Here is a 27020-nt window from a genome sequence, read left to right on the forward strand (position 1 = left end):
AATGTAAAATGGTTATTCTGTTTTTGTGATATTAAAGGGACTGTCCTGAGTTTGCAGCCATTGTAAGGTGTTTGCGATAACAGAGCCTTGTTGGCCAATACTATTTCATACTAAATACATTTTCTTGTTTAGAATACCAGTATCTGTATATCGAATGTGTTTGCAGTCGTATACTAAAGTACGTAGCACTCAGATTTTACTTTAATTTGGGATATATATTTTTTCATATGTCCAAAATTATTGGGAGGTAAAATCCGGTTTGGGCTACTACAAGTATTACGATGACAACAACACCTTGTAAATACAGACACTGATATTTTAAATACAAAAATGTATTTAATTTGTATGTTACGTCATCGAAAAGGCTCTACTGGTCAGAAACATTTTACAATGACTAAACTCAGGACTGTTCCTTTAATGATATGCAAGTGGCACACCTGACCCACCAATTTTTCCTTTACACCACGGCCCATATTTTCGAGGCTGTCTAAGCCTACGAAAATGTGAAATGATTGTAAGTTATGATGTCACTATGTGAAATGATTGTAAGTTATGATGTCACTATGTGAAATGATTGTAAGCTATGGTGTCACTATGTGAAATGATTGTAAGCTATGGTGTCACTATGTGAAATGATTGTAAGCTATGGTGTCACTATGTGAAATGATTGTAAGCTATGGTGTCACTATGTGAAATGATTGTAAGCTATGGTGTCACTATGTGAAATGATTGTAAGTTATGATGTCACTATGTGAAATGATTGTAAGCTATGATGTCACTATGTGAAATGATTGTAAGCTATGATGTCACTATGTGAAATGATTGTAAGCTATGATGTCACTATGTGAAATGATTGTAAGCTATGATGTCACTATGTGAAATGATTGTAAGCTATGATGTCACTATGTGAAATGATTGTAAGTTATGATGTCACTATGGTGTGTTCTGTAGTGACGTTATAGCATACGATGGCTTTACGATTTCGTAGTGCTAAGATAGCTTTGAGAATCTCTAGCCAAGCTTTTAACATCCTCTTCTACAGAGCAAAGAAAGGAAGGAAATGTTTTATTTAACAACGCACTCAACACATTTTATTAACAGTTATATGGCGTCAGACATATGGTTAAGGACATGGTTCATACAGACCTGGTGAACAGAAATTCCAGTACTTTTCAAGTATATTTTTCAAGTAGTCTTTGGCACAATGTTACAAGCAGTTTAACACACACACACACACACATCACTAGTTAACTACAGCTGACCGTTTTTCAGCACACGACTGGTTACCGGTCTCGCTCATAAACCGGTTCGACTATTAGTAATGCACTGTTTCCAGTAACAGCAGTCCAGCCTACTTTAATCTTCACACTGTGGTGCATATAGCAAGCACAACAAGGACTTGTATGCCAGTCTATCTATATCGGCAGCAACACGTATCACTTCCGGGTTTTGATTACGACAAATACCCGAGAAATACGTCAGCAAATACTTATTATTTTTCCAGATTTTAATCAGTAAGAGAGGCATTCTGCTTGTAAAAAAAAGTCAAGTACATTTTGGCAATTTTCAAGTAGTTTTTAATTAAATTCCAGTACTTTTCCAGGACCTTTTCTGAATTTGCAAAATTCCAGTACTTTTCAAGTACTACGTCAAAATTCAAGAACTTTTCCAGGCCCGTGCGAACCCTGAAGGACCACACAGATATTGAAAGAGGAAACCCGCTATTGCCACTTCATGGGCTATTCTTTTCAATTAACAGAAAGGGATCTTTCATATGCACCATCCCACATACAGGGTAGTACACACCACAGCTTTTGATATACTAGTCGTGGTGCGCTGGCTGGAACGAGAAATAGCCCAATGGGTCCAACGACGGGGATCGATCCCAGACCAACTGTGCATCGAGCGAGCGCTTTACCACTGGGTTACGTCCTGCCCCTACAGACTGAAAGAGTCCAGAGAATATTTTGTTTTCCAAATTTTAATTTCGATATTTCTAGTCAATTGAAAAATTATTAGCAACTACTACTGAAATGTTTTAAAATCGTGTGGCAATTTCTTAAACTTGCGTAGTGAATTGCAACACGATACTGAACGATATTTTCTCTGGAATTGGTAGAATGCCCATCGTAGTCATGAAACTTATATGTATCCATTAATTTGATTTGCAGATGTGTATTGCAGATACCAACAGTTGTTTGCAATTTGTACACAACACTATGGTGCAATATTAATCAGGTTTATAGCAATCAGATGTGTATTGCAGATACCAACAGTTGTTTGCAATTTGTACACAACACTATGGTGCAATATTAATCAGGTTTATAGCAATCAGATGTGTATTGCAGATACCAACAGTTGTTTGCAATTTGTACACAACACTATGGTGTAATATTAATCAGGTTTATAGCAATCAGATGTGTATTTCAGATACCAACAGTTGTTTGCAATTTATACACAACACTATGGTGCAATATTAATCAGGTTTATAGCAATCAAATGTTATATCTTTGTTCTTTTTAAAAACTTAATCACACAAACATGTGTGAAAAAACTCGACATTTTAATAAAGTTATAAAAATGTATCAACCAACCTTTCTTGTGCTTCCTTCAACTTTTGTTCAATCTCTATCTTCTTTTGCGCATCTTTTCTCTTCCACGCACTAACACCATCCCCATCGGAGTCACTGCAATCAAGTAAAATTCACCTCATAATACTCATACTCACTGGGGACAAGTTCCTGTGCATTCTTTACACTGCATGTACAATTTGTAATAAAGGGACAAAACCCTAGTTTTTAAACACTAAGGCATATTTTTCACTATTAGAGCCATTTATGATCAATGAAATCAAACTCTACTTATATTTTATTGTTTATTTTATCCATTTCCGTACAACCAAAGTGTTTCTGGTCATCCTGGTGTTGCTAATACAACAAAATGCATTTCTCATATTTTTAAAAACGCACTCGTGTGTCTGAGAAGTAAAAGTTCTGGAGTCGTGTTTTAGTCTATTTTTAACGATATTTCACCGTTTTCTGTGTGAAAGGACAAAGATGGAAGAAATGAACGAACCTGTCGCTGTCGGAACTCATACTGTCCATGCTTACGGCTCTCTTTGGCGGGGCTTTCTTACCGCCAGTTGATGGTCTTCCTAAAATAAAATTAAAATATAAACATTTATCAACACTATTAGAATGCCATTCTAAGATTTTAAGAACAGTCATTAGTCTCATCAGCCCTGTCGGTGGACCCATTAGGCTACTTCTCATTCCAGCCAGTGCACCACGACTCGTACATCAAAGGCTGAGGTATGTGCTATCCTGTCGGTGGACCCATTAGGCTACTTCTCATTCCAGCCAGTGCACCACGACTCGTACATCAAAGGCTGAGGTATGTGCTATCCTGTCGGTGGACCCATTAGGCTACTTCTCATTCCAGCCAGTGCACCACGACTCGTACATCAAAGGCTGAGGTATGTGCTATCCTGTCGGTGGACCCATTAGGCTACTTCTCATTCCAGCCAGTGCACCACGACTCGTACATCAAAGGCTGAGGTATGTGCTATCCTGTCGGCGGGCCCATTGGACTACTTCTCATTCCAGCCAGTGCACCACGACTGGTACATCAAAGGCTGAGGTATGTGCTATCCTGTCTGTGGGCCCATTGGGCTACTTCTCATTCCAGCCAGTGCACCACGACTCGTACATCAAAGGCTGAGGTATGTGCTATCCTGTCGGTGGGCCCATTGGGCTACTTCTCATTCCAGCCAGTGCACCACGACTCGTACATCAAAGGCTGAGGTATGTGCTATCCTGTCGGCGGGCCCATTGGACTACTTCTCATTCCAGCCAGTGCACCACGACTGGTACATCAAAGGCTGAGGTATGTGCTATCCTGTCTGTGGGCCCATTGGGCTACTTCTCATTCCAGCCAGTGCACCACGACTCGTACATCAAAGGCTGAGGTATGTGCTATCCTGTCTGTGGGCCCATTAGGCTACTTCTCATTCCAGCCAGTGCACCACGACTGGTACATCAAAGGCTGAGGTATGTGCTATCCTGTCTGTGGGCCCATTGGGCTACTTCTCATTCCAGCCAGTGCACCACGACTCGTACATCAAAGGCTGAGGTATGTGCTATCCTGTCGGCGGGCCCATTGGACTACTTCTCATTCCAGCCAGTGCACCACGACTGGTACATCAAAGGCTGAGGTATGTGCTATCCTGTCTGTGGGCCCATTGGGCTACTTCTCATTCCAGCCAGTGCACCACGACTCGTACATCAAAGGCTGAGGTATGTGCTATCCTGTCTGTGGGCCCATTGGGCTACTTCTCATTCCAGCCAGTGCACCACGACTCGTACATCAAAGGCTGAGGTATGTGCTATCCTGTCGGCGGGCCCATTGGACTACTTCTCATTCCAGCCAGTGCACCACGACTGGTACATCAAAGGCTGAGGTATGTGCTATCCTGTCGGCGGGCCCATTGGACTACTTCTCATTCCAGCCAGTGCACCACGACTGGTACATCAAAGGCTGAGGTATGTGCTATCCTGTCGGTGGACCGATTGGGCTACTTCTCATTCCAGCCAGTGCACCACGACTGGTACATCAAAGGCTGAGGTATGTGCTATCCTGTCGGTGGACCTGGGCCCATTAGGCTACTTCTCATTCCAGCCAGTGCACCACGACTCGTACATCAAAGGCTGAGGTATGTGCTATCCTGTCGGTGGACCCATTAGGCTACTTCTCATTCCAGCCAGTGCACCACGACTTGTACATCAAAGGCTGAGGTATGTGCTATCCTGTCGGTGGACCCATTAGGCTACTTCTCATTCCAGCCAGTGCACCACGACTGGTACATCAAAAGCTGAGGCATGTGCTATCCTGTCGGTGAACCCATTAGGCTACTTCTCATTCCAGCCAGTGCACCACGACTCGTACATCAAAGGCTGAGGTATGTGCTATCCTGTCGGTGGGCCCATTGGGCTACTTCTCATTCCAGCCAGTGCACCACGACTTGTACATCAAAGGCTGAGGTATGTGCTATCCTGTCGGCGGGCCCATTGGACTACTTCTCATTCCAGCCAGTGCACCACGACTCGTACATCAAAGGCTGAGGTATGTGCTATCCTGTCGGCGGGCCCATTGGACTACTTCTCATTCCAGCCAGTGCACCACGACTCGTACATCAAAGGCTGAGGTATGTGCTATCCTGTCGGTGGACCCATTAGGCTACTTCTCATTCCAGCCAGTGCACCACGACTCGTACATCAAAGGCTGAGGTATGTGCTATCCTGTCTGTGGGATGATGCATATAAAAGATACCTTGGCATTAATGGAAAAATGTAGTGGGTTTCTTCTCTAAAACTATTTGTCAAAATTACCAAATGTTAAGACATCCAATAGCCGATGATTAATACATCAATATGCTCTAGTGGTGTCATTAAACAAAACAAACTTTTTTTTCTCGTAAGACAATATATTCGAAATCTGTTAATAAAATTTGGCACCAATTCAGTGGTGGAAATACTCCCGGCCCGGTTTTAGTTGTTAAATTAATTTACCTCTTTTCCGTGGCTGTTTTGGGGCGGAATTCTTCGGCTTCGATTTCCGTCTCTTTTTCTCGTCCCCACTTTCCTCCTCGTTGCTACTTTCTTCACTGCCCGAACCTTTCTTCTTCTTCTGTCTTTTTGGCTTCACCGTCTCATTCTCAGATTCATCGTCACTCCCTTTCGACTTCTTTTTCGACTGTCGTTTTCTTCCTTTAGCTTTCTTTTCCCCCAATTCAAAGTCCTAAAAATACATAGAGATTATTATACGAGCTTGTGTGTTGTACTGATTTTACAAAACGAGTGTCAGGATTTTTGTATTGCCCGAGCAAGAGCGAGTGTAATATGTGAATCATGATATGAGTTTCGTAAAATCAGTACGACTCACACACAAGTGTAACAATTTCTTTATTATACATATTATTATTATTATTGTTGTTTTCTTTATGAATAATAAGACCCAACTCAACATGTTTCAGCCAACCCAACTCAACATGTTTCAGCCACAACTAGGAGACGAAGAAACGACGTGATATTTCAAATGCACCGTCTGAGCTAGGACTGAAGAAGCAAAGACGTTGCTTCCCAAAATTACATCATTACACTGGTTATTACATGTGTGCTTCATATGATTATTATTAACTTGGTTATGTTGAACCATGTGGATAATAAAGAATTATTGCACAGGTTAAAGATAAAGGTGGGTTTTTTTTTTTAACAACACCACTAGAGTAAACCAAATAGGGAACATATACAACCAGCAATTTTCTTGCCGTTGACAATGTCTGAGTTATAGGGCACAATGGCAAGTAGGCGGGGCAACCACAGCACGTCATCATTGAATACATTGATATATATATATATATAGGCGGGGCAACCACATCATGCCATCATTGAATACATTGATATATATATATATATATATAGGCGGGGCAACCACAGCACGTCATCATTGTTTACATTGATATATATATATATATATAGGCGGGGCAACCACAGCACGTCATCATTGTTTACATTGATATATATATATATAGGCGGGGCAACCACAGCACGTCATCATTGTTTACATTGATATATATATATATATATATATAGGCGGGGCAACCACATCACGTCATCATTGTTTACATTGATATATATATATAGGCGGGGCAACCACAGCACGTCATCATTGTTTACATTGATATATATATATAGGCGGGGCAACCACATCATGCCATCATTGTTTACATTGATATATATATATATAGGCGGGGCAACCACAGCACGTCATCATTGTTTACATTGATATATATATATAGGCGGGGCAACCACAGCACGTCATCATTGTTTACATTGATATATATATATATAGGCGGGGCAACCACAGCACGTCATCATTGAATACATTGATATATATATATAGGCGGGGCAACCACAGCACGTCATCATTGAATACATTGATATATATATATATATAGGCGGGGCAAACACAGCACGTCATCATTGAATACATTGATATATATATATAGGCAGGGCAAACACATCACGTCATCATTGTTTACATTGATATATATATATAGGCGGGGCAACCACAGCACGTCATCATTGTTTACATTGATATATATATATAGGCGGGGCAACCACAGCACGTCATCATTGTTTACATTGATATATATATATATAGGCGGGGCAACCACAGCACGTCATCATTGTTTACATTGATATATATATATAGGCGGGGCAACCACAGCACGTCATCATTGAATACATTGATATATATATATATAGGCGGGGCAACCACATCATGCCATCATTGTTATAGTAAAATTAGAATTACGTATGGTGTTGGACATATACTCAAAAGTTTTTTTTTTTTTAATGACATCACTAAAGCACATTAATTTATTAATCATCGGCTATTGCATGTCAAACATCTGGTCATTTAGACAGTCATAGAGAGGAAACCCGCTACATTGATTTATTAATCATCGGCTATTGGATGTCAAACATATGGTCATTTAGACAGTCATAGATAGGAAACCCGCTACATTGATTTATTAATCATCGGCTATTGGATGTCAAACATATGGTCATTTAGACAGTCATAGAGAGGAAACCTGTTACATTTTTCCATTAGTAGCAAGGGATCTTTTATATGCACCATCCCAGACAGGATAGCATGTACCACAGCCTTTGATATACCAGTCATGGTGCACTGGCTGTGACAGGAAATATCCCAATGGGCCCACCAACGGCGATTGATTCTAGACTGACAGTGCATCAAGCGAGCGCTTTACCACTGGGCTATATCCAGCCCCTGATATTATGACTATTATTACTCCCCCATATGTTAACAAAAACCCCAGAAATAATCATATTCTGGTATAAAAATATTGGAATACATTATTGTATCAGAATTATACATTTTTCATTAAATTTTCATATTTTCGGCACTAATAAGCTTGATTTTTTTCACTCATGCCGAAAACATCCTCTACTCTCAAATGTAATGTTTCTAACACATTTCATGACACTTCATTTCCCCCATAGAGTGAGAACCCAATGACCAGCTTAGTAAACACTGTTTCCATCAATCAAATTTCTCCATGACAAACCAACCTATAGAAGTTAACTAAAAGTATGATGCTCATGCCTTCTGCCCCACCCACAACCGTCAATCTATGATGTTACTGTTGACTTATTTCAAACTGACCATTACTTGGTACAGAATTTAAAGGGACACACCCTAGTTACGTTTATTTGTTAACCATTACGGCGTTGTTTTTCGCTATTAAACCCCATTTTTCACAAATAAAATTGCACTTTACTTACATTTTATTATTTAGAATACACATTTCCATTCACCTGCAGTGCTTTTTGGTAATACTGATGTTTGTAAAACCACGAAATGCATTTTTTGATTTTTTCACAAAACGTGTTGTCGAGAAAAAAACGTTAAGCAAGCGAGGTCCAATCTATTTTTAATGTCACAGACGTTGGTATATCACGTGACCGTTATCATTTTGGTTCGGTTTGTTTTCTCGTGCACGGTTCGCACAATCAACATCCGATTTGTTGTTGTTCATTTGTGAGATTTTTCTTCACAGTTCGTGAACATTTTCAGTAACAATAAAGTTCAGACAAGTAAGTGTCTCAATACAAAACGTTACAAACCCTTAAAACCAATAATTTTGCTAAGTCTTACGATATCTGGAGAGGGGATACAACCAGGACAGAACAGTTGGAACATGTCCAGGAGAGGTGAAACGAACGCACCCCAAGTCTGTGAAATTTGTTGTGCTTCTACCGGTGACATCAGAATACTAACTTTCAAAATTATTTCAAGCAATTGGGACATGGGAATTCCCATGGTATTTATCGATATAAAACCTGCTTTTTCACTCCATTTGATAAAAACGTGATCTAAGTGTGTTACAGGTTTGTAGATTAACTAAATTATAATTTATTTTCGCTGGATGGAACTAGGGTGTGCGGCTTTAATGGAGGGGGTGGAGTGGGGTGGGGTAATATGCTTAATAGACTACTGGTACTAAATATTAGGAAGTGACAATGTTGGTAGCGTGTATGCTTAGTACAATGTTGGTAGCATGTCTGCCATATTTTTAAACCTCTATGCAAATTTGGTTTCCTCTGCATTCTGTTTAACAACACCATTAGGAAGGAAGGAATGTTTTATTTAATGACGCAGTTGAACAAATTTAATTATGGTTATAACACTACTAGAACACCCCCTATATCGTTTTAGCCAGTGCTCCACGACTGGTTGTAACAAAGGCTGTGGTATGTACTATCCTGTCTGTGGGATGGTGCATATGAAAGATCCCTTGCTGCTAATCGAAAAGAGTAGCCCATGAAGTGGCGACAGCAGGTTTCTTCCCTCAATATATGTGTGGTCCTTAACTATATGTCCGACGCCATATTTAATATAAATAAAATGTGTTGAGTATTTTTTCATTAGTAACAAGGGATTTTTACTATGCACTTTCCCAGACAGGATTACACATACCATGTGATGACCTTTATTATATCAGTCAATGGGCCTTAATTGGGATGGGGGGGGGGGAATGGTGTAACAAAGGCCATGGTATGTACTATCCTGTCTGGTGGCTCAATCCTACAGTCAAAGCACCGCAGGTGAACGCTCAACTGATTGAGCTACAATATGTAGACCCCGCCCCCTTGTACTGATTGGACCACTTGAATGAATGAATGTTTAACAACAACCCAGCATGAAAAAATAAATACATTGGCTATTGGGTGTCAAACATTGTACTATAAATTATTATTACTAGATTTAACCCATGCCATGTACACAGAAAGTTTAGATGGGGGTGTTGTGGCTATACACTGGGCTTTCCCACCAAAAAATATGTCTGCTGTGTCGATAGCCATTTCTGTGTTAAGTAACGAAGATGGCGGCCTCCATTACAGTTGTATTTATGGAATTAATTTCTGTACCCAATATTTAGCATGATGTGTGTACGGCAGTCGACTGGACCTGAGTGCAAAAAGATCTGTGTGAAACACAGCATCGGGTAAGTACAAAAAAAGAAAGAAATGTTTTATTTAACGATGCACTCAGCACATTTTATTTACGGTTATATGGCATCGGACATGGTTAAGGACCACACAGACATTGAGAGGAAACCTGCTATCGCCACTTCATGGATTACTCTTTTTAAAATAAGCAACAAGGGATCTTTTATATACACCATCCCACAGATAGGGTAGTTGTGGTACACTGGCTGGAATGAGAAATAGCCCAATGGACCCACAAACAGGATCAATCCTACACCAACTGCACATCGAGCGAGCGCTTTATCACTGGTGGGGATCGATCCTACATCGGCTGTGCATCGAGCGAGCGCCCTACCTGCCCAAAGTACAAAGAAGGCAGTGCAAATGAAAAGAGAAGTGATCAAATTGATCAAAAACTGTTACAAAGATCTTGCTCGTTATATTATTATTTGGCAGGAATAACATTAATAGTGTATGTCTTTGGGGGGGGGGGGAGGAGAGAGAATCTGCCTCTTTTTTTTTTAATTATGCATAAATTATTATTTTTGTTTTGGGGTACTGGTATATATGTATATGTATATATATATATATATATATATATATATATATATATATATATATATATATATATATATAAATAAAAATAAAATACCACCACCCCCAACACCCCTCCCTTATTCAAGTTTGTAATAAAATTATATACCCCCCTAGGTTGGACAATGGAACATCATTTAAAAAAAATTTTAAAAATTGGCATCACTGACCTCAGGGTGGGGTGGGTGCATATGGAACACTTTTTAAATATCTTATTTGGTCCACTCCCATTTTAAAAATAAATATTGCCTGATCTACATACAGATAATCATGGTAATCTTTTTTTAAATTAGTATCACACATAAATTTGCACTGAACCTAACAGCTGCAGGAATATTTATACTTCACCAAAACACAAATTTCTTTTTTGAAAAATATCTTGTCTTGACAATCCAGGCTCAGAAATATTTAAACAAGAAAACAAAAACATAAATATGAACACACTGCCCCAACAGAAAAACATTCACTAATACAATTTAATGAAGTAAACAGTTATATTTCATACTTACATAAACTGTCTCTGTGCAGATATAATGCCTAACAATAACATACTTTGATACATTCATAAATTTACTACCAAAAAAAAAAAAAAAAAAAAAAAATTATAACATAGTAGAACAATGTTTTACTTTCATTTGCCACATGGTAACAGCTTCCTTTTCATTCATAAGGTTGCTTTCCAAAGGGTTAGTTTTTTGGGTTTTTTTTTTTTTTAATATTCTGGGAGTAAACATGAATTGAGGGCTGTATCTAGTGTAGGCACAGCAGTTGAGGTAAGCACCCAAACTTCTCTCAAAATTACATACAAAAGAAAAAAAGTGTTCTTGTTTGTTTTTTCTTCTTGTTGTTTGGGGTTTTAAAAATCTATCTATCTATCTTGAGAAGTCTATATTACTAACTGATTTTTTTTCTTTCCTTCACCCCCATCCCCCAACTTTCAACCCCAGTAATTTTAGGCCAGGTTTGGCCCTGGAATTCCTGAGTATGTTTATTTATAAATAAGGACCAATTTTTTATTTATTTTTTGTTGAAACTCTACTAGGAGTAGCAAACTGTGTTCTGTGAGGGTAGGCACAGGCAAGAAATTATACAGTGGTGGGTGGGGTTGTCTAGACAGTGGAGAGCAAAGTTTCTAGGGGGAGGGGTTCTGATCATGCTCTGCTGGAAAATACACACCCAAAACTCCCCACTGTTCATGCACTTGAGGGAATGAGAAAATTTGAAAGTTTGGGCAGTTTAAAACAATTTGAAAGTTTGGGCAGTTTAAAACAATTTGAAAGTTTGGGCAGTTTAAAACAGTTTGAAAGTTTGGGCAGTTTAAAACAGTTTGAAAGTTTGGGCAGGTTAAAACAATTTGAAAGTTTGGGCAGTTTAAAACAATTTGAAAGTTTGGGCAGCTTAAAACAATTTGAAAGTTTGGGCAGTTTAAAACAATTTGAAAGTTTGGGCAGTTTAAAACAATTTGAAAGTTTGTTTTGTTTAACACACCACTAGAACACACTGATTTATTAACCACTGACTATAGGATATCAATTATTTTGTAAGTTTGTTTTGTTTAACACACCACTAGAACACACTGATTTATTAACCACTGACTATAGGATATCAATTATTTTGAAAGTTTGTTTTGTTTAACACACCACTAGAACACACTGATTTATTAACCACTGACTATAGGATATCAATTATTTTGAAAGTTTGTTTTGTTTAACACACCACTAGAACACACTGATTTATTAACCACTGACTATAGGATATCAATTATTTTGAAAGTTTGTTTTGTTTAACACACCACTAGAACACACTGATTTATTAACCACTGACTATAGGATATCAATTATTTTGAAAGTTTGTTTTGTTTAACACACCACTAGAACACACTGATTTATTAACCAGTGACTATAGGATATCAATTATTTTGAAAGTTTGTTTTGTTTAACACACCACTAGAACACACTGATTTATTAACCACTGACTATAGGTATCATATCAATTATTTTGTAAGTTTGTTTTGTTTAACACACCACTAGAACACACTGATTTATTAACCACTGACTATAGGATATCAATTATTTTGAAAGTTTGTTTTGTTTAACACACCACTAGAACACACTGATTTATTAACCACTGACTATAGGATATCAATTATTTTGAAAGTTTGTTTTGTTTAACACACCACTAGAACACACTGATTTATTAACCACTGACTATAGGATATCAATTATTTTGAAAGTTTGTTTTGTTTAACACACCACTAGAACACACTGATTTATTAACCACTGACTATAGGATATCAATTATTTTGAAAGTTTGTTTTGTTTAACACACCACTAGAACACACTGATTTATTAACCAGTGACTATAGGATATCAATTATTTTGTAAGTTTGTTTTGTTTAACACACCACTAGAACACACTGATTTATTAACCACTGACTATAGGATATCAATTATTTTGTTAATTTTTTATTCGTCTTATAGGAAACCCACAACATTTTTCCATTTGCAACAAGATATCTTTTATATATACTTTCCCACAGACAGGACAGCACATGCCACAACCTTTGATATACCAGTCGTGGTATGCACTATTTGGGACTGGAAACCCCCCAGAAGAACAATCAGGCCTGGTGCTTATTAATCTTTTAGAGTCTAGACTCGAGTCTCTAATAGAGTCTGAGACACTAATGTCATGACAACGCTATACAAATTGTATGCGTGTGTCGTCATTAGAGTCTGAGACACTAATGTCATGACAACGCTATACAAATTGTATGCATGTGACGTCATTAGAGTCTGAGACACTAATGTCATGACAACGCTATACAGATTGTCTGCGTGTGACGTCATTAGAGTCTGAGACACTAATGTCATGACAACGCTATACAAATTTGTATGCGTGTGACGTCGTTAGAGTCTGAGACACTAATGTCATGACAACGCTATACAAATTGTATGCGTGTGACGTCGTTAGAGTCTGAGACACTCGAGTCTCTAATAGAGTCTGAGACACTAATGTCATGACAACGCTATACAAATTGTATGCGTGTGACGTCGTTAGAGTCTGAGACACTAATGTCATGACAACGCTATACAAATTGTCTGCGTGTGACGTCATTAGAAGCAGAGTCTGGACTACGTTTTATAAGCACGGGCCCAGAGAACGGGTCCACCGAGGTGGTTCGATCCAGCAACACATCTGCCATTAGCCAAATTAACTAGTTGCTCAGTGTCAGTTCCAGAGGGTGTCGTTGCACCCCTCCCAAGTCTACCACAGGTACAAGATATTAATGTTCCTTTACTTAAACTGAATAGGGTGGGACACAGCCCAATGGTAAAGCATTCGCCTCATGTACAGTCAGTCTAGGATCAATCCCCATCGGTGGGCCCATTGGGCTATTGCTCATCCCAGCCAGTGCACAATGACTGGTATATCAAAGGTCGAGGTATGTGGTTTCCTGTCTGTGAGATGGTGCATATAAAATATCCCTTGCTACTAATGGAAAAATGTAGCTGGTTTTCTCTCTATGATTGTGTCAAAATGACCATATGTTTGAAATCCAATAGCCGATGATTAATAAACAACAAAAATCACCAAATATTGCAATATGAATCGCAGGTCGTTTTTTTTTTTTTAATTCTGGTCAGAAAACCACTGTTATTGGGAATAATGGACATAAATACTGGACAGCTGGCCACAAATGCCCTAAGTAAACACAACTTTTTCGATTTTTTGCCTAATTTTAATCAACATCAACCGATCTAAAATATAAAAATTACAAAAACCCACAAAAATAATACCAATTCATATATAGAGGATTCGTCACGAGTATTTTTTAATATGGAAAATATCAACCGAGTCAATGTTATTCGGTATTTGTCGAGGTTCTGCCGAGACAAATACCGATTAATTAGACGAGGTTGATATTTTACATATTAAAAAATACGAGTAGCGAATTCTATTTATCCTATAAAACTTCTAAAATAACATTTTAATTAATTGTTTTAGTAAATCACAGTACTAAAGTTGCCGCCATCGATAATATGACATCATCACGATTAGCAGAGATTAGTTTGACGTCATGCATTTTAAACAAATCTTTAAAAACGTTACGCTCAGGTACACGGGTCTTGTTGGCTTGTAAGCAAATGACCCATCTACAGTAACACATTACCTAGAGACCGTGCAAATTTGCATACCATTATTAACCGGGTAAATAAAGTAAATTATCACATGGGTTTATGACATGGATATCATGGTTAAGTTATAGGATAAATGAACTTTATTTCATGTATTTATAAAACATTTAAGTGAATATATATTAGTAAAAATTATAAACTTGTACCCACTAAACGTGGTTTTTATCAAAAATTATTCCAGTAGTCTAAAGGTTAAGTGCATAACTACCTTATACACTTGAGGTGATCTTAGCGTTAAGATGACTTCATGGAACCTCTGACTGTGCATGGGTTACCACACTATTATTACTTAAATGCCTGTCAAACCCTCAATCTAGACACATCTGTCTAGTAGTGTTGGGAACGGTACATAAAAGAACCCCATTCGTTATACTTCTTAGTATTTCTAAGTAGGAGTGGGGTTAGTTCAGTAGTAGAGTGCTCATGCATGTGTTAAAAAGTTATGTTAACCCATGCTGTTCAATACACCCACACCATGTAGTGCCACATAATATTTAAACCTACAACCCAGTGTTTTACATAATGTCTGAATGGCTTCTAACCCACTGTCTGTTTTCTACCATTCCAAACAGGCACACAATTAGTACACTATGTGCCCTTCTGTGTCAAGGTTAGATATAAAAACAGTGGTTGAATTAAACGTTGTTGTTTTTCACCACCAACACTGGAGCTCATTCAGTAATCATCATCAGGGTTTTTTAACAAAGAAAATGTTTTATTTAACGATGCACTCAACACATTTTATTTACGGTTATATGGCATCAGACATATGGTTAAGGACCACACAGATATTGAGGGAGGAAACCCGCTGTCGCCACTATATGAGCTACTCTTTTCGATTAGCAGCAAGTCTTCAAAGGAAAGCCGTTACATATTTCCATCAACAGCAAGGTACTGTTTATATCCACTTTCACAGACAGGACATCACATACCATGGCATTTGATACACAGGGCACTGGTTGGGCGGGGAAAAACAATTACTGTTCAACGACACCCCAGCAGGTGATGAAAAAAACGAAAACCCAAATATTGCCTATAAATCTAACAACCCATCTCACCTTTGGCTAACGTTCTGCCATCAAGCTACCTCCATGCCCCTTTTACTAAAAGGCGTGAGGCTTAGATTAGAAAGTGCATATAAAAGACTGGCTTTGATAAACCAGTCATGAAGCACTAATTACAATAAGGAAAACAGATTTAGAGAAACCTGCTACATTTTTTATTGGTAACAAAGAGTATAGCACATACCACAACCTTTGATATACCCGTTGTGGTGCACTGTCTGAAACAAGAAATAGCCCGAATGGCCCACTGACGGGGATCGATCCTAGACCGACCGCACATCAAGCGAAGGAAGGAAATGTTTTATTTAACGATGCATGGTTATATGGCATCAGACATATGGTTAAGGACCACACATATATTTAGAGAGGAAACCCGCTGTCGCCACTTCATGGGCTACTCTTTTCGATTAGCAGCAAGGGATCTTTTATATGCACCATCCCGCAGAAAGGTTAGCACATGCCACTGCCTTTGATGTACCAGTTGTGGTGCACTGGATGGAGTGAAAAATAGCCCAATGTGTCCACCGACCGGGATCGATCCCAAACCGACTGCCTTACCACTGGACTACGTCCCACCCTGAGCTCTGTCCAGCCCAGCACATCAAATGAGCACTTAACCACTGGACTACGTCCCACCCCCTGAGCTCTGTCCAGCCCAGCACATCAAATAAGCACTTAACCACTGGACTACGTCCCACCCCCTGAGCTCTGTCCAGCCCAGCACATCAAATAAGCACTTTACCACTGGACTACGTCCCACCCCCCGAGCTCTGTCCAGCCCAGCACATCAAATAAGCACTTTACCACTGGACTACGTCCCACCCCGAGCTCTGTCCAGCCCAGCACATCAAATGAGCACTTAACCACTGGACTACGTCCCACCCCCTGAGCTCTGTCCAGCCCAGCACATCAAATAAGCACTTAACCACTGGACTACGTCCCACCCCCTGAGCTCTGTCCAGCCCAGCACATCAAATAAGCACTTTACCACTGGACTACGTCCCACCCCCCGAGCTCTGTCCAGCCCAGCACATCAAATAAGCACTTTACCACTGGACTACGTCCCACCCCCCGAGCTCTGTCCAGCCCAGCACATCAAATAAGCACTTTACCACTGGACTACGTCCCACCCCCCGAGCTCTGTCCAGCCCAGCACATCAAATAAGCACTTTACCACTGGACTACATCTCGCACCAACGGCACCACTAGAGCCGCATTCTACTAATGGAGACCAGGAAGAAATCAAACCTCATCTGCTGAGTTGTCGGATGGGACGTCAGATTCCTCATCGAAATCTTCGTCAGCACCAGACGATGATTCCTCAGAATCATTTTTCTTCTTCGACTTTTTCGAAGACTTGGGCTAAAATTAAATTACAAAATTCCTACATTCACAATTTAATTCTAGCTAATATATTACTTTCTACCACATCACTATGCTCAGAGAAGACCAGTCTATATTTGTTCTGAATGTGTCACCTTCTTTAAATAAAAATTATTATTATTATCTCAAGACTTTGTATACAAGTAACACATTCAAACTTTAAATTTACAGTGCACAAACAACAATAAAATCGACAATGCCTAGGTGGTTTTCACAAAGCATAAACAAAGAGAGCTCGAACTTAACAGGGGCATCAACGGTAATTGACGTAGCTGCGATATGAGTTATCATAGGTCAGGGTTCTCAGTACTTATGGTTTCAAAATCGACAGTGAGCAATAAACCGCTCACCTGAAATCAGTGTCAAATTAACAGTAATTTTTTATTACAATAAATTAGCAATATCAACTTGTGGTGAGGTGAGTGGTATATTGCCCATGCAGATATAGTTTTGCGTGAGCACTGGTGAGCCAGAGAAATTGCTCACATCAAACGATAATGCCTGGGCTTTACCCATGGCAACTGGTAACTGCTGGATAAAAACTGTTGTTGTCAGTTGAAGGGAAATTTTTTTGGTTTTTAATTTTGCTGCAAAAATTACCGGTTTAAAATTGATGTATACAGACTCGGCATTTAGATGTTCAAATTTGCCGTAGGTAATAAATTGTGAACTTCGATGCCTGTAAACACACCAACAATAAAATCATCCAGACATTGGTGGTTGGCCAGGTGGTTTTCAACCTGTCCAATCAAATACTTATGTGCAAATTTCAGAGACTGGCCAGTGTGTTAGGCAGCTGGATAAACCAATAAATCAGAGTACTAGGGTTTGCTAAGTAATAATTTCTGCTGTAATGTTTTGTATTCAGGATGGGGGTGGTGGGAGAGAATTCTTATACGGGGAGGGTGGGGATTACTGATTTCAATAAATCATGTGGTGCTGGGCGTAGTTGATTTTGTTGTCGATAAATTATTAAAGTGCCAAGAAGTAAATAAAAGGATACAAATCATTTCAATGTTAGATCAAAATAGTTTAGTTTGTGCAAGAAGAAAGGTTTTTTCTTCCTTTACAGTGATGCCCACATTAGAGATACTTTTAGTCTCATTGGGGATTAAAAACAACTGACCTTTTTTTAATAAGTCTTGGGAATACTCATGTAACTTATATAAAATAAAAAAAATCTGTATTTCTTACAATTCTTGTTACATGATACCAATGTTACATTGTTACCGATAACCTGTTGGCAGCACTGTTTTTTATTATTGTATGTTGTTTAATGTGTTCAAATATGCATCACCCACCATAAACTCATTTAGGGTTGCTCATAGAAAAAATTGTGAATTAAAATTTATGATGTAGAATTCATGAATAAAAAAAAAGAAAACAATTTTAATTAATTTTTGTCTTTTTTAAATATGCTTTAAGAACATCTATAGAAACAACCATAAACAATGTTTCATTAATCAGGAAATTATAGTTTGCAAGAAATGGAGATTAATTTTAAAATGTAATGTTACGCTAAATACAAACATTGATGTCGACATTGGAAAAGTAATACAGGTGCATCTCACCTTTGTCAGGGGTGGGAATTAGTGAACTGTAAAAAAAGAGGAAATCTAGAAGGGTCTGGGGTGGCAAACTGTAAAAAAGGAGAAAATCTAGAGGGGTCCGGGGTGGTGAACTGTAAAAAAAAAAAAAAAAAAAAAAAAAAAAAGGAAATCTAGTGGGGTCCGGGGGCAAGGAGAATTAAAATGTGAGGAAACGCAATGTTCCACGAGAGGAAAACCACAGTTCCGAGGAGAATTCCCAGCCCTGCCTTTGTGGTGTGACAAACGAGGAAATTGTTCTGTTAGTTTTTCTGGTGGTGTTTCAAACAGTAAGACACACTACGTGACTTTTCAACAACTACAAACCTCATCTCCGCTGATTTTTCGTTTCCTGCCAGGTTTCTGCTGTTTAGGCGTTCTACCCTTCTGAAAACAGAAAAAAACGTTGTGCAGTGAGCTCGTACAAATTCAGCACAAAACACAGCAATTAATTCAGGGGGCAATATTTTAAAAGCTTAGTCTTTGACAGGAAAGGGGGCGGGACGTAGCCCAGTGGTAAAGCGCTCGCCTGATGTACAGTCAAGACTAGCTCTGCCAATCGCCAAATTTGCCAATTGCGAATTTTGAGAACAGTTGGCAAATTTTATTTTAATTTGGCAAAAACAAATTGTGTAATCATTAATAATTTGTTGGACAATAGCTATAGGTTTTGCATTTTTGAGGTAATTTGGCGAAATTTTCTGGTCACCCAGAGCTAGCCCTGCACAGTTGTTCTAGGATCGATCCCCGTCGGTGGGCCCATTGGGCTATTTCTCGTTCCAGCCGGTGCACCACAAATGGTATATCAATGGCTGTGGTATGTGCTATCCTGTCTGTGGGATGGTGCACATAAAATATCCCTTGCTACTAATGGAAAAATATTTGTTTTGTTTAATGACACCACTAGAGCGCACTGATTTATTAATCATCGGCTATTGGATGTCAAACATATGGTAATTTTGACAGTCATAGAGGAACCATCTACATATTTTTTTCATTGGTAGTGAGCTCCAACACCATATAACCGTAAATAAAATGTGTTGTGTCGTTAAAAATTGTCCGAGGAAAACGAAAACACACCAAAGAACACATAAAAAAAACATTGACTGAACCTTTGCAGGTTTCTTCTTTTCTTCCACTTCCTCTTCATCTTCCACCTCCTCCTCTTCTCCTCCTTCTACATCGTCTTCGGAACTTGTCTGAATAAAAACACAAGAGTATCCGTAGAGACATTTATAACTGGTTAATGTACAACTACCAGGGACACATTTTACAAAGTGATCTTAGCGCTAATAGTGTGCGATTTTGAGGAGAGTCCGGGAGCCCGAGTCTCGCAAAAATCATACAGGACTCTCTAGCTTGGCTAGCATACAAGCCTGCGTGGCTCGTAAAAATCATACAGGACTCTCTAGCTTGGCTAGCATACAAGCCTGCGTGGCTCGTAAAAATCATACAGGACTCTCTAGCTTGGCTAGCATACAAGCCTGCATGGCTCGTAAAAATCATACAGGACTCTCTAGCTTGGCTAGCATACAAGCCTGCATGGCTCGTAAAAATCATACAGGACTCTCTAGCTTGGCTAGCATACAAGCCTGCATGGCTCGCAAAAATCATACAGGACTCTCTAGCTTGGCTAGCATACAAGCCTGCATGGCTCGTAAAAATCATACAGGACTCTCTAGCTTGGCTAGCATACAAGCCTGCATGGCTCGTAAAAATCATACAGGACTCTCTAGCTTGGCTAGCATACAAGCCTGCATGGCTCGCAAAAATCATACAGGACTCTCTAGCTTGGCTAGCATACAAGCCTGCATGGCTCGTAAAAATCATACAGGACTCTCTAGCTTGGCTAGCATACAAGCCTGCATGGCTCGTAAAAATCATACAGGACTCTCTAGCTTGGCTAGCATACAAGCCTGCATGGCTCGCAAAAATCATACAGGACTCTCTAGCTTGGCTAGCATACAAGCCTGCATGGCTCGCAAAAATCATACAGGACTCTCTAGCTTGGCTAGCATACAAGCCTGCATGGCTCGTAAAAATCATACAGGACTCTCTAGCTTGGCTAGCATACAAGCCTGCATGGCTCGTAAAAATCATACAGGACTCTCTAGCTTGGCTAGCATACAAGCCTGCATGGCTCGTAAAAATCATACAGGACTCTCTAGCTTGGCTAGCATACAAGCCTGCATGGCTCGTAAAAATCATACAGGACTCGATCTCTAGCTTGGCTAGCATACAAGCCTGCATGGCTCGTAAAAACTATTTGTACAAATTACATTGATTCTTCGAAATGACACAGTCAACAAATATCTCGAAATCCTGGGAAACCACGGTCTTGAACAGCGATCTTTTCCATGGTTTAATGCAAAACATTTAGCGTATCTTCTGTTCTACTGGAGACGCATGGCAGGGCTCACTGGGTTGGTGGCGGGCTCTACAGATATGCAAACAGGGAAACCTTATGACACTATAATCTTTTAAACCAAAATTGCACAATGGCTAAGATCCAAGTACATATGGTAGCTAGGCAGGATTTTGAGATATTTGTTGACGGTGTCATTTCAAAACATCAATGTAATTTGTACAATAATTTGTATGAGCCATGTGGGCTTGTATGCTAGCCAAGCTAGAGTCCTATATGATTTTTGCAAGCCTCGGGCTCTACTGTAAATCACACAATGTTGTACAAGATCTATCCTACCCCACCCCACCCTAGTCTTTCTCCCACCAACAACATAAAACACACATAACCAAGACACCCCCCACCACATGCTGTATATTTCCTGGCAAGAACAAAAACAGTACATCACCACATAGGCAAGGCTGACTCTAGGTGTACCAAATATTTGGTCACATTATTTGTTAAAACTTCGAAATTTGCAGTTCTGAACCCACCATTACTTTCCAACAAAATAGCCATCACTACATGAAATAAAATACAAGTTGCCAGTTGTTTACAATTTCCTATTAGTGAACCATCACAGGGCTAGCTCTGTCACTCGCCAAATTCGCCAATTGCCAATTTTAGGAACAATTGGCAAATTATATTTTCATTTAGTGAAAAAAAATCATGTACTAATTGGTGTTTTGTTACAAAATAACGCTGGCTTTTGCTTCTTTCTTTGTTTTAAAGATAATTTGGCGAAATGTTTCGGTCACCCAGAGCTAGCCATGCATTGATCAGTCTTTGGCAAGGAAGAAAGAAAGAAAGAAAAAAAAAAAAAAATGAATAAATGAATGAATGAATGAATAAATGAATGAATGAATGAATGAAATCGGCATGTCAGAACAATAAAAAACCAAAATGAATGAATGAATGAAATCGGCATGTCAGAACAATAAAAAACAAAATGAATGAATGAATGAAACATGAATTCCTCAGAATGAAATGCCTCACCAACCATACATTTATTTGGTGTCGTTGTTGACACACATCCATGGATGTTGATCAGAAATGGAGCGAACGTTTTAACATCGAGCTAAACGCAATTAAGTATTTTGATATAAAATTTAAAAATATTTTGAAATGTTTATTTTTTCACATACAGTGTATCCTCGATTTATTGCCAAACCCACCTACCACCAAGTTCTTTTCAAGTACCATTTGTATCTGTTGAATTCCCTCGACTTACTGCCACCCTCGTCATCCACCGAAGTCTTAAAGTTTGAACCGAACTCCATTTAGTCATTATAATCCCCTCAATAACGCCTCCAACAGTGTGGTCAGAAGTTAATCATAGTGCTTTACTTAACCTGTTGATTGGTGAAAATCTAACACCAAACACCACTGGTGGTCTACAGTAAATGTGCTTTGTGTTATTGAGTTGAAATTAGCAACAATAGCTTTGGGCAGCCGCAGTATTCATGCCCAATTAGTGCTCACGGTACAGGAACACACAACAGTCCGATGATCACATGACAGATAAGTGCATTTCATTCAGCAGTGTGCGATTTTGGTTTAAAGGACTCCCTGTCTGAAAATCTTTAGAGCCCACCACCAACCCAGCGAGCCCTGCCGTGCACCTCCAGTAGAACAAGATACACCAACCCAGCGAGCCCTGCCGTGCACCTCCAGTAGAGTAGAAAATACACCAACCCAGCGAGCCCTGCCGTGCACCTCCAGTAGAGTAGAAAATACACCAACCCAGCGAGCCCTGCCGTGCACCTCCAGTAGAGTAGAAAATACACCAACCCAGCGAGCCCTGCCGTGCACCTCCAGTAGAGTAGAAAATACACCAACCCAGCGAGCCCTGCCGTGCACCTCCAGTAGAACAAGATACACCAACCCAGCGAGCCCTGCCGTGCACCTCCAGTAGAGTAGAAAATACACCAACCCAGCGAGCCCTGCCGTGCACCTCCAGTAGAGTAGAAAATACACCAACCCAGCGAGCCCTGCCGTGCACCTCCAGTAGAGTAGAAAATACACCAACCCAGCGAGCCCTGCCGTGCACCTCCAGTAGAGTAGAAAATACACCAACCCAGCGAGCCCTGCCGTGCACCTCCAGTAGAGTAGAAAATACACCAACCCAGACTCTACTCAAAATGGCACACTGTCCATGGATTAATTACTCAAAATGGCACACTGTTCATGGATTAATTACTCAAAATGGCACACTGTTCATGGATTAATTACTCAGCCTGGTAGTGATCTTGTTACCACTAAGTGATGGGGTCCATCTAGTGAAACAAACGTGGGACATTGTCAAAAATTGTTGGAAACATACAGGGGTTGTTCCTAGGGAGCCTCATGCTGAGTTGCTTGAAGCACCAGCCAGTGAAACGACAATATTACGGGATTTCATTATGGCGTAACACGTAGGCTTTCTATCGACAAGTAGTAAACCCAAGGCAAAGTCACCATACTTGATAGAAACGCCAAAACTGCATAGCTACATTAGTGGGTGTTAAATCGAGGTTATACTGTACACGGAGCTACTATGCTAAACGCAAAACTGTATGCCACTGTAGCCATTGGATAAGTGATACCCACATAGATCTCGCCTTTATACTTCGTCAGAACAAGAGAAAAATGAATGAATGAATGAATACCTTTGAAATGAGTTCCGTTTTGCTACTCACTGGGGGTTTATACTTCACGTCCGGATTGTTGATGATTTCGTCCAGCCCTTCGTTGAATCCCAATCTCTTCTGTGGTTTGTGGTATTTATCCTTGAACTTCTCATACGGATAAATGTCTTTTGGTGCGAGGAAAGCACTGAAAATTAAAAAAACCCAACAAACATTCTGAGAGAAGGAAGGAAGGAAATATTTTATTTAATGACGTACTCAACACATTTTATTTATGGATATACGGCATCGGATATATGATTAAGGACCAAACAGATATTGAGACAGGAAGGAAGGAAGGAAATGTTTTATTTAAAGACGTATTCAACACATTATATTTACGGTTATACGGCGTCAGACATATGGTTAAGGACCAAACAGATATTGAGAGAGGAAACCCGCTGTTGCCACTTCATGGGTTACTCATTTCAATTAGCAGCAAGGGATCTTTTATATGCACCATCCCATAGACAGGACAGTACATACCACGGCCTTTGTTACACCAATTGTGGAGCACTGGCTGGAATGAGAAATAGCCCAATAGGGCCACCGATGGGGATCGATCATAAACCGACTGCGCATCGAGCAAGCGCTTTACCAATGGGCTAAGTACCAAGGATTCTGACAGTACTGTAATACATGTATGTCCCATACCGGGCCCAACTAATTTCAAGTTCAAGGGCCATAACTCTGTGATAAATGGGTAAATCGCCATAAATGTTATAACAGTACATGGTAAAGCTATATACATTTCAGCCCAATATCTTCAGGCATTGTTGCAAAGTCCAGAAAATAAATTTTCATATATCATGGGCCATAACTCTCGCAAAAATTGGTAAATTGCCATGAAATACAAACTTCATCTGTAACAGAACTTGAAAAAGCTATACACAAAATTTCAACTAAATATCTCGAGGCATTGTGAAGAAAACTTGTGGGAAACTATGCGTTGGACAGATGTTTTGACTGAGAGACAGAAAGACACAAGAATGGCGATAAAACCAATAGTACTCTCCGGTTAGATCGGTAGGGGACTAATAAGGTACTTTATACTAAGGCACCAAATTAACAGCTGCTGAAGGGAAGGAAGGAAGAAATTTTTTTATTTAACGACACACTCAACACATTTTATTTACGGTTATATGGCATCAGACATATGGTTATGGGCCACATACTAGTAGATATTGAGAGATGAAACCTGCTATCGCCACTTCATGAGCGGGCTACTCTTTTCGATAGCAGCAAGGGATATTTTATATGCACCATCCCACAGACAGGGTAGTACATACCACAGTCTTTGATATGCCAGTCGTGGTGCACTGGCTGGAGCGAGAAATAACCCAATGGGCCCACCGACGGAGATTGATACCAGACTGACTGCACATCGATCGAGTGCTTTACCACTGGGCTACTTCTCACCCCACCGATGGAGATTGATACCAGACTGACTGCACATCGATCAAGTGCTTTACCACTGGGCTACTTCTCACCCCACCGATGGAGATTGATACGAGACTGACTGCGCATCGATCGAGTGCTTTACCACTGGGCTACTTCTCACCCCACCGATGGAGATTGATACCAGACTGACTGCACATCGATCGAGTGCTTTACCACTGGGCTACTTCTCACCCCACCGACGGAGATTGATACGAGACTGACTGCGCATCGATCGAGTGCTTTACCACTGGGCTACTTCTCACCCCACCGACGGAGATTGATACGAGACTGACTGCGCATCGATCGAGTGCTTTACCACTGGGCTACTTCTCACCCCACCGACGGAGATTGATACCAGACTGACTGCGCATCGATCAAGTGCTTTACCACTGGGCTACTTTTCACCCCACCGACGGGGATCGATCCCAGACTGACTGTGCATCGATCGAGTGCTTTACCACTGGGCTACTTCTCACCCCAGCTGCCGAAGGGATGTAAATATTCATAAAATGCATTTCAAGTTATTTTAATTTAATTAAAGCTTAACATATCAGTTGTAATGAGGTGAAATGTGTTACACTCAACATGTATGTACCTAATTTGAGAATACTTATTTTGATTATCGCCTCAAGAGAAGAGCATCGTATTAAGATTTATCCTTTAACTTACCCATGATATCCATGTCATAATTTACTTTATTTACCTGGTTAATAATGGTATGCAAATTTGCATGGTCTCTAGGTAATGTGTTGCTGGTGATGGGTCATTTGCTTACAAGCCAACAAGACCTGTGTACCTGAGCGCAACGTTTTCAAAGATTTGTTTAAAATGTGCGACGTCAAACTAATCTGTGCTAATCGTGATGTCATATTATTGATAGCGGCGACTTTAGTACTGTGATTTACTAAAAGAAATTAATTATCTAGAATATTATTTTAGAAGTATTATAGGATAAATAGAATTCGCTACTCGTGTTTTTTAATATGTAAAATATCAACCTCGTCTAGTTAATGAATCAACATAGACTCGGTTGATATTTTCCATATTAAAAAATACTCGTGACGAATCCTCTCTATATATATTATTTTTATTCAGTGAACCCATAGTAGAGAATTTTGTAGTATGGGGAGATGGGATTGTAGGTTGAATTATCGAACTCCAAGGTTATAAAGAACTCACGTCTCATGGGTTCCGTAAAAAAAAATAGGATATTTTCCTTTGGGCGTCTTCACTGTTGGATCAGGGGGCTCATCAATCTAAATAAATAAAAATAATAAAGTCAGATACAAAGATAAATCTGTAAAATAGCAGCATCTAAAGATGAGTGCATAAAACAGGGCCCAGTATATATTTGTATAACACATGTAAGCAATAATTTTAGGCATATTATTATCATTGATTCATTCTAAACTTGTAATCAGGCTTGTCAAAATAGCCAGACATTAATACCATTAACAAACCATTGTAATTTCTGTGCTTTATTTTACAATAAATTGTGATTACAGTCTAATTTCAGAACTGATGATATTCTGAACTGACACAGAGAAGTTTTAAGTTTTCGTAGTCAGGCCAGTCCAGGAAAAGTAATTGTATTATGACACATATTGT

At 39.5% G+C, this 27020-nt stretch overlaps 1 protein-coding gene across 2 annotated transcripts in view; it reads right to left on the minus strand.

Moving 5' to 3' along the window:
* Positions 1-27020, minus strand: part of LOC121373790 (hepatoma-derived growth factor-related protein 2-like) — a 52038-nt gene that overhangs the window by 24279 nt on the left and 739 nt on the right. The window contains exons 2-9 of one of the 2 annotated variants that reach the window (XM_041500552.1): positions 26592-26668; positions 23985-24120; positions 20015-20101; positions 19230-19289; positions 17182-17295; positions 5568-5796; positions 3076-3154; positions 2595-2687 (exon numbers count right to left, since the gene is read on the minus strand). In XM_041500552.1, coding sequence (XP_041356486.1) covers positions 2595-2687; positions 3076-3154; positions 5568-5796; positions 17182-17295; positions 19230-19289; positions 20015-20101; positions 23985-24120; positions 26592-26668 — 875 coding nt within the window. Of the gene's footprint in view, positions 1-2594; positions 2688-3075; positions 3155-5567; positions 5797-17181; positions 17296-19229; positions 19290-20014; positions 20102-23954; positions 24121-26591; positions 26669-27020 lie in introns of both variants that reach the window. The other variant, XM_041500551.1, reaches the window with a different exon arrangement.

Source organism: Gigantopelta aegis, chromosome 5, assembly GCF_016097555.1.
Source record: "Gigantopelta aegis isolate Gae_Host chromosome 5, Gae_host_genome, whole genome shotgun sequence".
In the NCBI taxonomy this organism is placed as follows: Eukaryota; Metazoa; Mollusca; class Gastropoda; order Neomphalida; family Peltospiridae; genus Gigantopelta; species Gigantopelta aegis.